This window comes from Anomaloglossus baeobatrachus, chromosome 4 (assembly GCF_048569485.1).
Source record: "Anomaloglossus baeobatrachus isolate aAnoBae1 chromosome 4, aAnoBae1.hap1, whole genome shotgun sequence".
In the NCBI taxonomy this organism is placed as follows: Eukaryota; Metazoa; Chordata; class Amphibia; order Anura; family Aromobatidae; genus Anomaloglossus; species Anomaloglossus baeobatrachus.
The window spans coordinates 441730969-441746195 of record NC_134356.1 but is presented as its reverse complement, the minus strand read 5'-3'; the positions used below and the strand labels follow the sequence as shown (position 1 = coordinate 441746195).

The 15227-nt window shown below is 41.9% G+C and overlaps 1 protein-coding gene across 4 annotated transcripts in view; it reads right to left on the bottom strand.

Annotated features, from left to right (window-relative positions):
* The window catches only part of VPS13C (vacuolar protein sorting 13 homolog C), a 492503-nt gene that overhangs the window by 375312 nt on the left and 101964 nt on the right, over positions 1 to 15227 (bottom strand). For all 4 annotated transcript variants that reach the window (XM_075345525.1, XM_075345526.1, XM_075345527.1 and 1 more), the window contains one exon: positions 1353 to 1410. In XM_075345525.1, the coding sequence (XP_075201640.1) occupies positions 1353 to 1410 (58 nt within the window). The remainder of the gene's footprint in view (positions 1 to 1352; positions 1411 to 15227) is intronic.

Here is a 15227-nt window from a genome sequence, read left to right as displayed (position 1 = left end):
CAAATTGGGATGGATGAAGCAATTCGTAAAATCACTTCCAAAAGATGGAGAATGCTTCAAATACTTGGTTGCCAAGTTTCCAGGCCTCTTGGAGGCAAAATTGAAGGAAGGTGTGTTCGTCGGACCAGATATTAGAAGGCTTATAGCTGATAAAGAGTTTATCAATACCATGACGGAGCCTCAAAAAGAAGGGTGGATAGCATTTAAAGAGGTCGTAGAGAAATTTTTAGGCAATAACAAAGACCCTGACTACAAAATAAATCGTCGGACGAATGCTAAAAACATTTCAAGCATTAGGTTGCCTGATGAGTTTGAAAGTGCATTTCCTCCATTCCCACCTTGACAACTTTCCTGAAAATTTGGAAGCTGAGAGTGAAGAGCAAGGTGAACGATTCCACCAGGACATTAAAGAGATGGAAAGAAGATACCAAGGAAGATGGAGCATTACAATGTTGGCAGACTACTGTTGGACGCTTCAGAGAGACATTACAGATGCTACTCACAAGCGTAAATGTACCAAGAGAAGCCTCAAAGGGAAGAAGAATCGATTTTAGTGTGTGTTAGTGAGCTCATTGCAGTTAAAAAAATTATTTTCATGAAACATTTGTAATAAAAAATTAATTTTATGAGTCTATTTTCATTAATTTTGAGGTATTATCTTATTTATCATAGCTACTTAAAATTGTCAGAAAATGTAATGTCCTATGACAAAACGGAGGTCATTTTCGTATTCAGCGCACTCAAAAACAAAGATTACGTAGAATAACCAAAACAGCTCTTGAAAAATTTTTTTTTTTTTTTTTTTTGCAGACCTGTGTTATCAAAATCAATGGGATGTACAAAGAGGTGGCTGGTATGTTAGGAGTTAACCCCTTTCTGAATGGTAACTACTACTTTTCATATTCGGCAAGGGTCTTAACTGGAACCAGTTAGCTAGTTTGGATTTTCTTGATCCTCTTCAATGCTCACATTCATATTTGCTTCCTTCTTAGGTCACTGCCTGGCTTGGCATGTTGTCGCTAAATGCACTGACTTCATTGCATCTCAGAAAATAAATGACCAGTGAAAGTGCCCAGTATGGTAGTGAACCGCTTACTCTCTTGAGCGCATACCACAAATCAAGAGGTGGAAAAAAGAAGAGTGCCTAACATTTGTACAGAGTTATGCCAGTACACATAGGGTACACCAAAGTGATACATTTGGGATAACACTAGACCATGCATTCGAAAACTGCACCATCTAACTTTAACATTAGATTAATAACTCTGCCCTAACTAATAAAACAAATTCAAATTCAACACTAAAAAGTAAATAATACGTTCTGTTGAAAAAAGAAAAAAAAATACACTTACTATATTGGTAGTCTACGGGTTTTTTACTACTTGACATAACCCCAGATTTGAGATCAGCCTGCAAAAAAAAATAAATAATAATTTAGCATGTTATCAAATGACTATTAGTAATAAAAAAAATGTTAACTAAAAATTAAATTTGAAAGCGTGCTATATAAACCGCAACTAAATACAAAACAAAAAAACACTGTCTGCAATTAGTGGGGAAACATTTCCTATAAAATTCAGTAGAATCTCAGAGACGAAAAGCTTCCTTAATATGCAAAACAGAGTCAAACTTCCTGTATATCATGACATCACATTTGACAAATACACTATTGAAACAGGATGAGGGTGACTATAGCCAAAAGACTGGCATCAATGTGGGCTGATTTGCATTAAAAAAAAAATAAAAAAAATCAGTATTTATACTGGTAATTTAACATTGATGAGAAATGCAATTAAACTGGAATATAAATTCAGCACCCCATTTTACAGTGCGACCGCATCTGTGTCAAATGGGGATTAAAGCATCAAACTCGATAAACAAGTTTTCTCTGGTTTGACGTAAGCATCCAAAATTGTAAACAAATAGTGGCACCAAGAGTGAACAGAGACCAGCTTTATCAGGAAAGAACAGGAAGAAGATACAGATTGCCGTTTATTAAGGACACAAAACAGGGGACAACATTAAACACTTATTCCAGGTACTGATTTCTTGGAAATTGACGATAACAAGAATGGTGGTAAGGACAAAGCCCTGCTAACAGGTATCAATACTGAAGCTCCGCATGTAATGTGGAGATAAGATACTCAGCCACCCTAACAGGATTTATAGACTTTGCTTAGGTAAAGCCCAGCAGGGATTTAGAGGATGTTTCCTCATGAAAACAAAGTAATTAATAAACCAAACAGAAGTAACGAGATTATATAACACGTTATTAAAACCGTCATCAGGTCTTAAAATGGGTTGTCTGGGCTAAGTACAGTGGAACCTTGGTTAACGAGAACAAACCGTTCTGGGAGTGCTTGTAAACCAAGTTACTCATCTAGCAAAGCAAGATTTCCCATAGGAAATCATTGGAATGCAGAAAATTTGTTCCCCAACTTGTTCAATACCCCATTCCACACATCACCAAATGAACATACACACACATTATGCTCACCTTACATTCAGTTCCATCGCCGGCCTCCTGGTTCTTGCAGTTCGCCGGTACAGGATGTGTATTGGTTAACCATCGTCACCGATGCCGGAACTTCCGCTGCCAGAGCACTGATGTCAAAGGCAGGAGCCGCTTGCCTTTGAGTGGCCAGAGTGCTGCCTTTGAGTAGCAGCTGACCGCGGATGTTCCTCCATCGTTACGATGGTTACCTGATACACATCCTGTAGTGGCGAACTACAAGAATCGGGAGGCCGGCGAGGGAACAGAAGGTAAGGTGAGCATAATATGTGTGTGTGCGTGTTTGTGTGGACTGCAAGAGTGAGTCAGAGTGCGGTGGAATTACGTAACCAGAAGTGTGTGCGGTGAGTATTAGCTCGTACGGCAAAGCTTGCTCGTAAACTGAGTTACAAATTTACAGCAAGCTTTGCTCGTAAAGCGAAATACTCGCTAACTGGGTTACTCGTTAACTGTGGTTCCACTGTATAAGATAGCCAGCAATGGCAGCCAGTATCTGCTATACTTTGAATGGAGCTGCACTCAGCTACTCCATGCAAAAGTACAGTGGAACCTTGGGTTACGAGCATAATTTGTTCTAGGACTGTCCTCTTCAACCAAGGTACCCTTATATCAAAGCGGATTTTCCCCATAGGAAATAACTGAAACGCAGACAATTCATTCCACAGCCCAAAATATTTACTGTATTTAACCACACTTATTACAGTAATAAAAAATAATGTAATTTATTCATATAAAATTATTACAGTACACTAATACAAAATACTGCACAGTAAAAAAAAAAAACAAAAAAAAACAAATCAAACTGCAATAGAATTGTTGGTATGCGGGAGATACGCTATAGAGAAAAAATGATGTATAAATATGACAATCTTTATTCTAGTTAAAAACACAAAAAAAAAAAAAAACACAACACACCCCAAATCTATTCTCCCCAAAATAAGGGCAGGTGGGGTAAAAATACTGCCCAGGCAATTAGATTACAGTACAAGGAATAGCAGAAAGAAAGTACAATACTGTATCTACAAAAGCAAATTGATAGATGCTTAATAGAATGTGCAGAAAGTTACCTCCAGAGCAGGTCAGAGCATGGTGAAAGCACAGAACCTGAAGAGAGTGCGTGGTATTTGCTCTTATTGCAAATCATTGCTCTTAAACCAAGTTACACATTGTTAAAAAGCTTTGCTTGTCTTACAAAACGCTCTCAAACCAAGTTACTCTTAATCCAAGGTTCCACTGTACTTACATTCAGACGTCGGCAGAACAAAAAACAGCTAATCGGTGGGTGCGCTATGAGTTGGACCCCATGGATCTGTTACTGATGACTTTTCATGTTGACAGTTCATCAAATACCTGTGCCCATTCCAGATGCCAAACACATTCAATATAATTCACGACCAACCATCCAAAATGTAAAAAGGTCATTGGAGTACAAGTATTGAAGGAAAGAAGAATGAATCATGCTGGATTTTGTCAACACATATAAAACTAGTATCAGTCTTAATGTCAAATCAACTAACCAAGCATTTGCAAGTTAAAACACAAGAGTCAGCAGTCCCTAAATAGTTTAATTTTGGAGGCTTGTAAATGACCTTTCTATTCTTTTTTAGATTGCTGTATTATTAGCATTGTAACGATACAGAAAGTGTGTCCACTTCAAATGGTAAATTTGTTGCATAATGATCTTGCGTCTCCATATTGGCAGAAACGTCTACTGATGTCACAATCGATATAACACAACTGCATGTGGAGGGTTTATCACAAGGACACACTGGAGTAAAATACGGTCTCATGTTCGGAGCTTTTCATGTTTGTTATTCACCATCTACAGGAGGTGGGATTTTATAGTCCCATCACAGGTGAAGACCTGGTATCATTATTTTTGGACAGTTTTCTCTGCTTTTAGATGTCCATGTACTGGTTTGGATTTCTATGTAAATAAAGTTTTGAATATTCGTTATCGGATGTGCAGGATTTATCTGTATCCGAAAGTTCTATTTTTATTTTCTGTTCATTGCTGTTTGTTACATACATTGGCCAGAAAAACCACAAAAAACTACATCAAAAAAACACCAAAAAGGAGCCAAGACAAATGATATGTGCACACACAGAATGTGGTGAGCCTTCCTCATGAAGATGGCTGCAGCCGAGGTGCAAGATGCTGATGTCACAGCCACTCAACCTCCACATTAGGGGGGAGGGGCGGCTGCTTAGCATAAGACATGCACACTAATAAGGCTTGCACTGGGAGCCCATCATATAATGAGTGAAATGCACAGTGTCTGAACTGTGACCTATAAATGACGCCAGAAACCCAGGTCAGGCGGGCAAAACAGCACTATATAAGTGCATCTCGCACGGATACACGAGACGCACAGTGTCTGAATAATGGCCTATAAATGACGCACAACACCAGGTCCAGGCGGGTCAGTTAGCACTATGAGTACATAACACATGACAGGCTCACCATTTAACCACCTGAATTCAAAAGGTCCACACACATCCTGCAAAAATGGATAAAATGTGCCATACCTCAAATAGTGAGATATTAGTTTATATTTTGGCCCAAAATATGTAAGCTCGCAATCCGTTCGTCAAGGATTCTCACACTTGCGAGTCCCTACACTGAATTAGTTAGAAAAACCACAAAAAACTACATCAAAAAAACACCAAAAAGGAGCCAAGACAAATGATATGTGCACACACAGAATGTGGTGAGCCTTCCTCATGAAGATGGCTGCAGCCGAGGTGCAAGATGCTGATGTCACAGCCACTCAACCTCCACATTAGGGGGGAGGGGCGGCTGCTTAGCATAAGACATGCACACTAATAAGGCTTGCACTGGGAGCCCATCATATAATGAGTGAAATGCACAGTGTCTGAACTGTGACCTATAAATGACGCCAGAAACCCAGGTCAGGCGGGCAAAACAGCACTATATAAGTGCATCTCGCACGGATACACGAGACGCACAGTGTCTGAATAATGGCCTATAAATGACGCACAACACCAGGTCCAGGCGGGTCAGTTAGCACTATGAGTACATAACACATGACAGGCTCACCATTTAACCACCTGAATTCAAAAGGTCCACACACATCCTGCAAAAATGGATAAAATGTGCCATACCTCAAATAGTGAGATATTAGTTTATATTTTGGCCCAAAATATGTAAGCTCGCAATCCGTTCGTCAAGGATTCTCACACTTGCGAGTCCCTACACTGAATTAGTTAGAAAAACCACAAAAAACTACATCAAAAAAACACCAAAAAGGAGCCAAGACAAATGATATGTGCACACACAGAATGTGGTGAGCCTTCCTCATGAAGATGGCTGCAGCCGAGGTGCAAGATGCTGATGTCACAGCCACTCAACCTCCACATTAGGGGGGAGGGGCGGCTGCTTAGCATAAGACATGCACACTAATAAGGCTTGCACTGGGAGCCCATCATATAATGAGTGAAATGCACAGTGTCTGAACTGTGACCTATAAATGACGCCAGAAACCCAGGTCAGGCGGGCAAAACAGCACTATATAAGTGCATCTCGCACGGATACACGAGACGCACAGTGTCTGAATAATGGCCTATAAATGACGCACAACACCAGGTCCAGGCGGGTCAGTTAGCACTATGAGTACATAACACATGACAGGCTCACCATTTAACCACCTGAATTCAAAAGGTCCACACACATCCTGCAAAAATGGATAAAATGTGCCATACCTCAAATAGTGAGATATTAGTTTATATTTTGGCCCAAAATATGTAAGCTCGCAATCCGTTCGTCAAGGATTCTCACACTTGCGAGTCCCTACACTGAATTAGTTAGAAAAACCACAAAAAACTGCAGGATTTATCTGTATCCGAAAGTTCTATTTTTATTTTCTGTTCATTGCTGTTTGTTACATACATTGGCCAAAATGCTTTAAATCACTCACTCATTTTCAAAACATGATGCATTTTAGCCAATGTATGTAACAAAAAGCAAATATATCTATCTATCGAGATAACTAAAGCTAATATTTATTTATAGATACAGTCATATACAATATATCACAAAAGTGAGGTGCCATGTTGAACTTCCAGTGAGTGTGTGTGAGCGATAACACCAAATGTAACACCTGCTCCCAATTTACACCTGAGACCTTGTAACACTAATGAGTCGCATGACAACAAAAGAGGGAAAATGGCTATGGCCATTTTTAATAAGGGGTGTACTCACTTTTATGGCCAGCGGTTCAGACATTAATGGCCGTGTTGAGTTAGAGTGCACACAAATGTTACACTGTTATACAAATGTAAATTACAACCTGTGTTTAAATATTTTTGTAATACGATTAGTGTGTGAGGTATCAGCACTAAATAAGACTAAAGCTGGGTTCACACTAAAGCTGGTGTCACACATAACGACGACGACAACGACGTCGCTGCTACGTCACCATTTTCTGTGACGTTGCAGCGACGTCCCGTCGCTGTCGCTGTGTGTGACATCCAGCAACGACCTGGCCCCTGCTGTGAGGTCGCCGGTCGTTGCTGAATGTCCAGCTTCATTTTTTGGTCGTCACTCTCCCGCTGTGACACACACATCGCTGTGTGTGACAGCGAGAGAGCGACGAAATGAAGCGATCAGGAGCCGGCACTGGCAGCTGCGGTAAGCTGTAACCAGCGTAAACATCGGGTAACCAAGGGAAGACCGTTCCCTGGTTACCCGATGTTTACGCTGGTTACCAGCCTCCGCTCTTGCTGCCAGTGCCGGCTCCTGCACTGTGACATGTGGCTGCAGTACGCATCGGGTAATTAACCCGATGTATACTGTAGCAAGGAGAGCAAGGAGCCAGCGCTAAGCAGTGTGCGCGGCTCCCTGCTCTCTGCACTGTGACATGTAGCTGCAGCACACATCGGGTTAATTAACCCGATGTGTACTGTACCTAGGAGAGCAAGGAGCCAGCGCTAAGCGCGGCTCCCTGCTCTCTGCACATGTAGCACAGCGACGTTATGATCGCTGCTGCGTCGCTGTGTTTGACAGCTAAGCAGCGATCATAACAGCGACTTACAAGGTCGCTGTTACATCACCGAAAATGGTGACGTAACAGCGACGTCGTTGTCGCTGTCGCTTAGTGTGACACCAGCTTAAGCGACAGCGACAACGACGTCGCTGTTACGTCACCATTTTCTGTGACGTAACAGCGACCTTGTAAGTCGCTGTTATGATCGCTGCTTAGCTGTCAAACACATCGACGCAGCAGCGATCATAACGTCGCTGTGCTACATGTGCAGAGAGCAGGGAGCCGCTGGCTCCTTGCTCTCCTAGGTACAGTACACATCGGGTTAATTAACCCGATGTGTACTGCAGCTACATGTCACAGTGCAGAGAGCAGGGAGCCGCGCACACTGCTTAGCGCTGGCTCCTTGCTCTCATTGCTACAGTATACATCGGGTTAATTACCCGATGTGTACTGCAGCCAAATGTGCATAGAGCAGGAGCCGGCGCTGGCAGCAAGGGCGGAGGCTGGTAACAAAGGTAAATATCGGGTAACCAGGGAAAGGTCTTCCCTTGGTTACCCGATGTTTACGCTGGTTACAGCTTACCGCAGCTGCCAGACGCCGGCTCCTGCTCCCTGCTCGCTTCATTTCGTCGCTCTCTCGCTGTCACACACAGCGATGTGTGTGTCACAGCGGGAGAGTGACGACCAAAAAAATGAAGCTGGACATTCAGCAACGACCGGCGACCTCACAGCAGGGGCCAGGTCGTTGCTGGATGTCACACACAGCGACAGCGACGGGACGTCGCTGCAACATCACAGAAAATGGTGACGTAGCAGCGACGTCGTTGTCGCTGTGTGTGACACCAGCTTAAGTTGGGGAATTGATGTGAGAAAAATATATGCACATAGAAATTTAAAAAAAAAAATTCCCCATAAATTAAATGTTTGCCTATGTAATCAAGCCTTTTGTTATGAAGCCCCTAAAAACTTTCTGCTGCAAGCAATTACCTTCATAAGTCACAAAATTAGTGAAAGGAAATCCACCTGTGTGCAATCTACATGTCATGTGAGCTGTCAGTATATACACACCTTTACTGAGAGGCCACAGAGGCTGCAACAAGAGGCACCACTAACCAAACACCATGAAGACCAAGGAGATCTCCAAAAAATTCAAAGAAAGTTGTTGAGAAGTACAAGTCAGGGATCGTTATAAAAAAAACATCCCAATCTCTGATGATCCCCGGAGTACCATCAAATCCATTATCATCAAATGGAAAGAACATGGTATCTCAATAAACCTGCCAAGAAAGGGCTCGTCCACCAAAACTCTCAGTCTGGGAAAGGAGGGTGTTAATCAGAGAGGTAACACAGAGACCAAAGGTAACCCTGATGGAGCTGCAGAGTTCCCAAACAGAGCTTGGAGTATCTGTCCATACGACCACAATAAGCCATACAATCTACTGAGCTAGCCTTTATGAGAGTGGCCAGAAAAAAAAAGGCTTTACTTACAGTTAAAAATTGGAAGGCACATTTTGTGTTTGCCAAAAAGACATGTGGGAGACTCAGAAATGTATGGAGAAAGATGCTGTGGCCAGATGAGACCAAAATTGAATTTTTTTTGCCACCAAAGTATACGCTACAGTTGAAACTAGACGTTTACATATACAGTGGAACCTCGCTTAACGAGTAACCCAGTTAGAAAGTATTTCACCTAACGAGCAAGGCTTTCTGTAAATTTGTAACTCTGTTTACGAGAAAGCCTTGCTTTATGAGCAAAATACTCACCGCACACACTTCCGGTTCCGTACATCCACCGCGCTCTAACCCGCTCTTGCAGTCCACACAAACACACACAAGCACGCACAAACACACACAAACAAACACGCACGCACACACAAATATTATGCTCACCTTACCTTCCGTTCCCTCGCCGGCTTTTCCTGGAACTTGCATGTATCGGGTAACCAAGGCGACCGATGCCGGACTTTCAGCTCCCAGTGCGCTGACGTCAAAGGCACGAGCCACTTGCTTCCGATTGGCCAGCGCGCTGCCTTTGAGTAGCGGCTGACAGGGGAAGGCCCTCCCTCCACAGGATGTGTATCCGGTAACCATCGCGTCGAGGAAGGAACTTTGCCTGTCAGGCACTACTCAAAAGGCAGCACGCTGGCCAATCAGAGGCAAGCGGCTCCTGCCTTTGACGTCAGCTCGCTGAGTGCAAAAGGTCCGGAATCGGTCGCATTGGTTACCTGATACACTTTTTGTACGGGCGAACTGCAAGTTCCAGGAGACCGGCGATGGAACGGAAGGAAAGGTGAGCATAATCTGTGTTTGTGCGTGTGTGTTTGTACGTGTGTGGAATGGCACAATAGGGCACAAGGATGGGACATGTAACAAGTTGTGGAATGAATTCTCTGCATTGCAATGATTTCCTATGGGAAATCTTGCTTTGCTGAACAAGGAACTTGGTTAACAAGCACACTCCCAGAACGGATTGTTCTCGTTAACCAAGGTTCCACTGTACTATCTAAAAAGACACATATGTCTGTTTGTCTCACTATCTGACATGAAATCAATAGAACTTTCATGTTTTAGGTCAGAGGATTAACAAAATTACTTATACAGTGCCTTGCAGTATTTGGCTTCCTTGAATTTTTTAACCTTTTCCCAAATTTCAGGCTTCGAACATAAAGATGAAAATTTTAATGTTATGGTGAAGAATCAACAACCAGTGGGACACAATTGTTAAGTTAAACGAAATTTATTGCTGATTTTAAACTTTAAAAAAAAAAAAAAAATCAATAACTGAAAAGTGGGGCGTGCAATATTATTCGTCCCCTTTACTTTCAGTGCAGCAAACTCACTCCAGAAGTTCATTGAGGATCTGTGAATGATCCAATGTTGTCCTAAATGACTGATGATAAATATAAGCCTCCTGTGTGTAATCAAGTCTCCGTATAAATCCACCTGCTCTGTGATTGTCACAGTGTTCTCTTTAAAAGCACAGAGCGCATCATGAAGACCAAGGAACACAACAGGCAGGTCCATGATACTGTTGTGGAGAAATTCAAAGCCGGATTTGGTTACAAAAAGATTTCTAAAAACTTTAAACATCCCAAGGAGCACTGTGCAAGCGATCATATTGAAATGGAAGGAGTATCTTACCACTGCAAATCTACCAAGACCCGGCCGTCCATCCAAACTGTCATCTAAAATAAGGAGAAGACTGATCAGAGATGCAGCCAAGAGGCCCATGATCACTCTGGATGAATTGCAGAGATCTACATGAGGTGGGAGAGACTGTCCATAGGACAATGATCAGTCATACACTGCACAAATTGGCCTTTATGGAAGAGTGGCAAGGAGAAAGCAATCGCTCAAAGATTTCCATAAAAAGTGTGGTTTAAAGTTTGCCACAAGCCACCTGGGAGACACACCAAACATGTGGAAGAAGGTGCTCTGGTCAGATGAAACCAAAATCGAATGTTTGGCGTAAAAGCAACACAGCTCATCACCCTGAACACACCATCCCCACTGCCAACCATGGTGGTGGCAGCATCATTGTTTGGGCCTACTTTTCTTCAGCAGGGACAGAGAAGATGGTTAAAATAGATGGGAAGATGGATGGAGCCAAATACAGGACCGACCATTCTTGAAGAAAACCTGTTTGAGTCTGCAATAGACCTGAGACTGGGATGGAGATTTGTCTTCCAACAAGACATTGATCCCTAACATATACAAAATCTACAATAGAATTGTTCATAAATAAACGCATCCAGGTGTTAGAATGGCCAAGTCAAAGTCCAGACCTGAATCCAATCGAGAATCTGTGGAAAGAGCTGAAAGCTGCTGTTCACAAACGCGCTCCATCCACCTCACTCAGTTCGAGCTGTTTGCAAAGGAAGAATGGGCAAGAGTTTCAGTCTCTCGATGTGCAAAACTGATCGAGACATACCCCAAGGGACATGCATCTGTAATCATAGCAAAAGGTGGTGCTACAAAGTATTAACTTAACGGGGACGAAAAATTTTGCACGCCCCACTTTTCAGTTATTAAAAAATAATTCAAATTAATCAATAAATTTCGTTCAACTTCACAATTGTGTCCCACTTGTTGTTGATTCACCAGAACATTAAAATTTTCATCTCTATGTTTGAAACCTGAAATGTGGGAAAAGGTTGAAAAATTCAAGGGAGCCGAATACTTTCGCAAGGCACTGTATTTGCCAAATGCTAGATTAGAGAGAGAGAGAGAGAGAGAGAGACAGAGACAGAGAATGTTAAGGCATTTTTATTACTTTCTGCAAAGTCAAAAGCTTACATGCAATAAGAGTACAATGCCTTTAAACAATATGGGACAGCCCATATGATGATGTCATGTCTTTGGAAGCTTCTGATAGGTTTATTGTCAACATCTGAGTTAATTAGAGACACACCTGTGGTTGTATTTCAATGCACACCTGAAAAACACTGCCTCTGTGTAGCATCATGGGAAACTCAAAAGAAATCAGCCAAGATCTCCGGAAGAGAATTGTGGATTTGCACATGTCTGGTTCATCCTTGGATGCAATTTTCAGATACCCGAAGGTGCCTCATTCATCTATACAAGCAATTATACGTAAATAAAAACAAAATGCTAATGGCCATCCATCATACCACTCAGGAAGGAGACGGCTTCTGTGTACGAGAGATGAACGTGCTTTGGTCAGACATATGCATGTAAACCCCAAGAACAAAACCAAAAGACATTGTGAAGATGTGGGGGAAGCTGGTAAGCTTGTGTCATTATCCACAGTGAAAGGAGTACTGTACCAACATGGGCTGAAAGGCCACTCTGCCAGGAAAATGCCATTACTCCAAAATAACAAAAAAGCCAGATTAATGTTTGCAAACACACACAGGAACACAGACCTTAATTTTTGGAGACCTGGCCTGTCGTCTGACCAAACTGAAATTGAACTGTTTGGCCATAATGACCATCGTTACATTTGGAGGAAAAAGGGAGAAGCTTTGAAGCCTAAAAACATCATCCCAACTATGAAATACAGGGGTGGTAGCATCATGTTGTGTGGTTGTTTTGCTGCAGGAGGGACTGGTGCACTTCACAAAATATATGGCATCATGAGGAAAGATTATGTGGCGATACTGAATCAAAATCTCAAAATATCAGCCAGGAACTTAAAGCTTGGGCTGAAATGGGTCTTCCAAATGGACAATGACCTGAAGCATACTGCCAAACCGGTTACAAAGTGGCTTAAAGATAACAAAGTCAAATGTTTTGGCGTGACCATCACAAAACCCTGATCCCAATCCTATTGAAAATGTATGGGCAAAGTTTAAAGTGCGAATGAGGCGAACTACAACCATGGTTCAGTTACACCAGTTCTGTCACGAGGAATGATCCCAAATTCCTACCAACTATTGTGAGAAGCTTGTGGAAGGAGATCCAAACCGTTTGACCCAAGTCATATCATTTAAAGGCAATGGTACCAAATACCAATGAAATGTATGTAAACTACTGACTTTGCAGAAAGGAATTAAAATGCCTTAAAACATTATCTCTCATTCAGGCATTTGGAAATAATTTTGGTTCCTAATTGACAAAAAACGGGACAGGTTTATTCTGATTTCATGCCAATTAGTGAGAAAAACACGGATGTGTGTCTTTTTACGATACGATACGGTACACTTTATTGATCCCGTGGGAAATGATGGTATCACAGCAGCACAACTTAAATCATAACATGAATTACATAATTGACAAGAGTTGACAGAAGAACATAATACATTAGATAAGGTCATACACAGCAAGTGAACTTAAAGTAGAAAAAATAAAGTAGACATTCACCTTGATGATTTAACACTAATGTTATTGCTGTACATTCCCATAGCAGTTAGCACAAATGATTTCCTATATTTTTCCTTCTTACACCTCAGAAGGATTAGCCGGTTACTGAAGGTGCTCTTCTGTCTCATGAATAGCTCATATAATGGATGTGCATTATTATTCATAATCGCCATACACTTTTTCAGAGTTCTTCTCTCCACTACCTCCTCAAAAGAGTCCAGATTGCAACCAACAGCAGAGCTTGCCTTCTTGATAAGCTTATTCAGATTAGCATCAGAGACCTGCACACTACTACCCCAGCATATGAGTGCAAAAAAGATGGCACTTGCCACTACAGACTGGTAGAACATTTCTAACATTTTGCTGCACACATTAAAAGACCTCAGTTTCCTTAGGAAATACAGTCTGCTCATCCCCTTCTTGAAGGCCATCTCTGAGTGGCATCTCCAGTCCAGTTTACTATCCAGGTGGACCCCCAAATATTTGTAACTCTCCACCTGCTCCACCTCCTGACCAGCAATAGTGATCAGTGAACATTCCATCTTTCTCCTGCTATAGTTGGCCACCAACTCCTTAGTTTTCTTAACATTTAGTTGTAGATAGTTACCATGGCACCAATCCACAAAATTCAACACCACCCTTCTATATTCCTCATCACCCTGGTCCCCCCTAATACATCCAACAACCACGGAGTCATCCAAGAATTTTTGAAGGTGACAAAAATCAGATTTATACTGAAAGTCTGATGTATACAGTGTGAATAGGATGGCGCTAGCACCAATCCCTGAGGGGCACCTACACTGCTCAATAATCTGCTAGACACAACTGCTCCCATCTGTACAAACTGTGGCCGATCTGATAGGTAGTCAGTTATCCAATTTCTCATCCCCTCCTCCACCTTCATATCAGTCATCTTTTTGTGTAGTAAAAGTGTCTGCAGGGTGTTAAATGCACTCGAGAAATCAAAGAACATCGCTCGCACAGTGGTTCCGTCATTCTCCAAAAATGAATGTACAGTATTTGCAGAGAAAGAATAGCATCGTCCACCCCCAATCTATGCCGGTAAGCAAACTGTAGGGGATCAATAAAAGCCCTCACCCTCAGACTCAAGTGAGCAAGCACTAATCTTTCCAAGGCCTTCATAGCGTAAGATGTTAAGGCTACAGGACGATAGTCATTTAGGGTTGCGGGAGAAGTAGTCTTGGGTACCGGAACCAGACAGGAAGTTTTCCCATAACACTGGTACCCTCTGTGTTTGTAGACTTCCATTAAATAGGTGTGTAAAGACCGTACACAGCTGGTCTGCACACACTTTAAGGACACGAGGACTGAGTCCATCTGGCCCTGCAGCTTTACCAATGTTAAGTGACAAACTGCCTCCTCACATCATTTTCGGAGACTCAAATTAGTCTGCTCATCCTCCAATATCAATGTTGCAGAATTTGCACCAGAATCACATCCTCCGTCAGTTGGTGTTACACATGTATTGCTAAATCTATTGAAATACTCATTCATCTCATTAGCCTTGTCCAGTTTTCCTCTCCCATGCAGACCATACATTAAGCCCAGTCAGTAATTTAATTCCTAAACAATAGGATAAAGAGTTGCACACCAGTCACAATGTATAGGGGAATAATGAAAAGCATAACTGCTATATGAATACTAGACTGAAAAATACAATGGACTATCTGAAATAAGTGAAAAACATGAAAATGGTATCTGCATAACTGCTATGAAAAATAGAAATGAGAGATATTTAGCCATTGTATTGATCAATGCAAAGGAGCCCCAAAACCAAACGCCAAGGTAATCTCTATTTTTGGGGTCCCTAACCTATGTGTAACCTCACCTGCAGTTAAAAAACTTGCTCTGTATGGGAAGCAAGG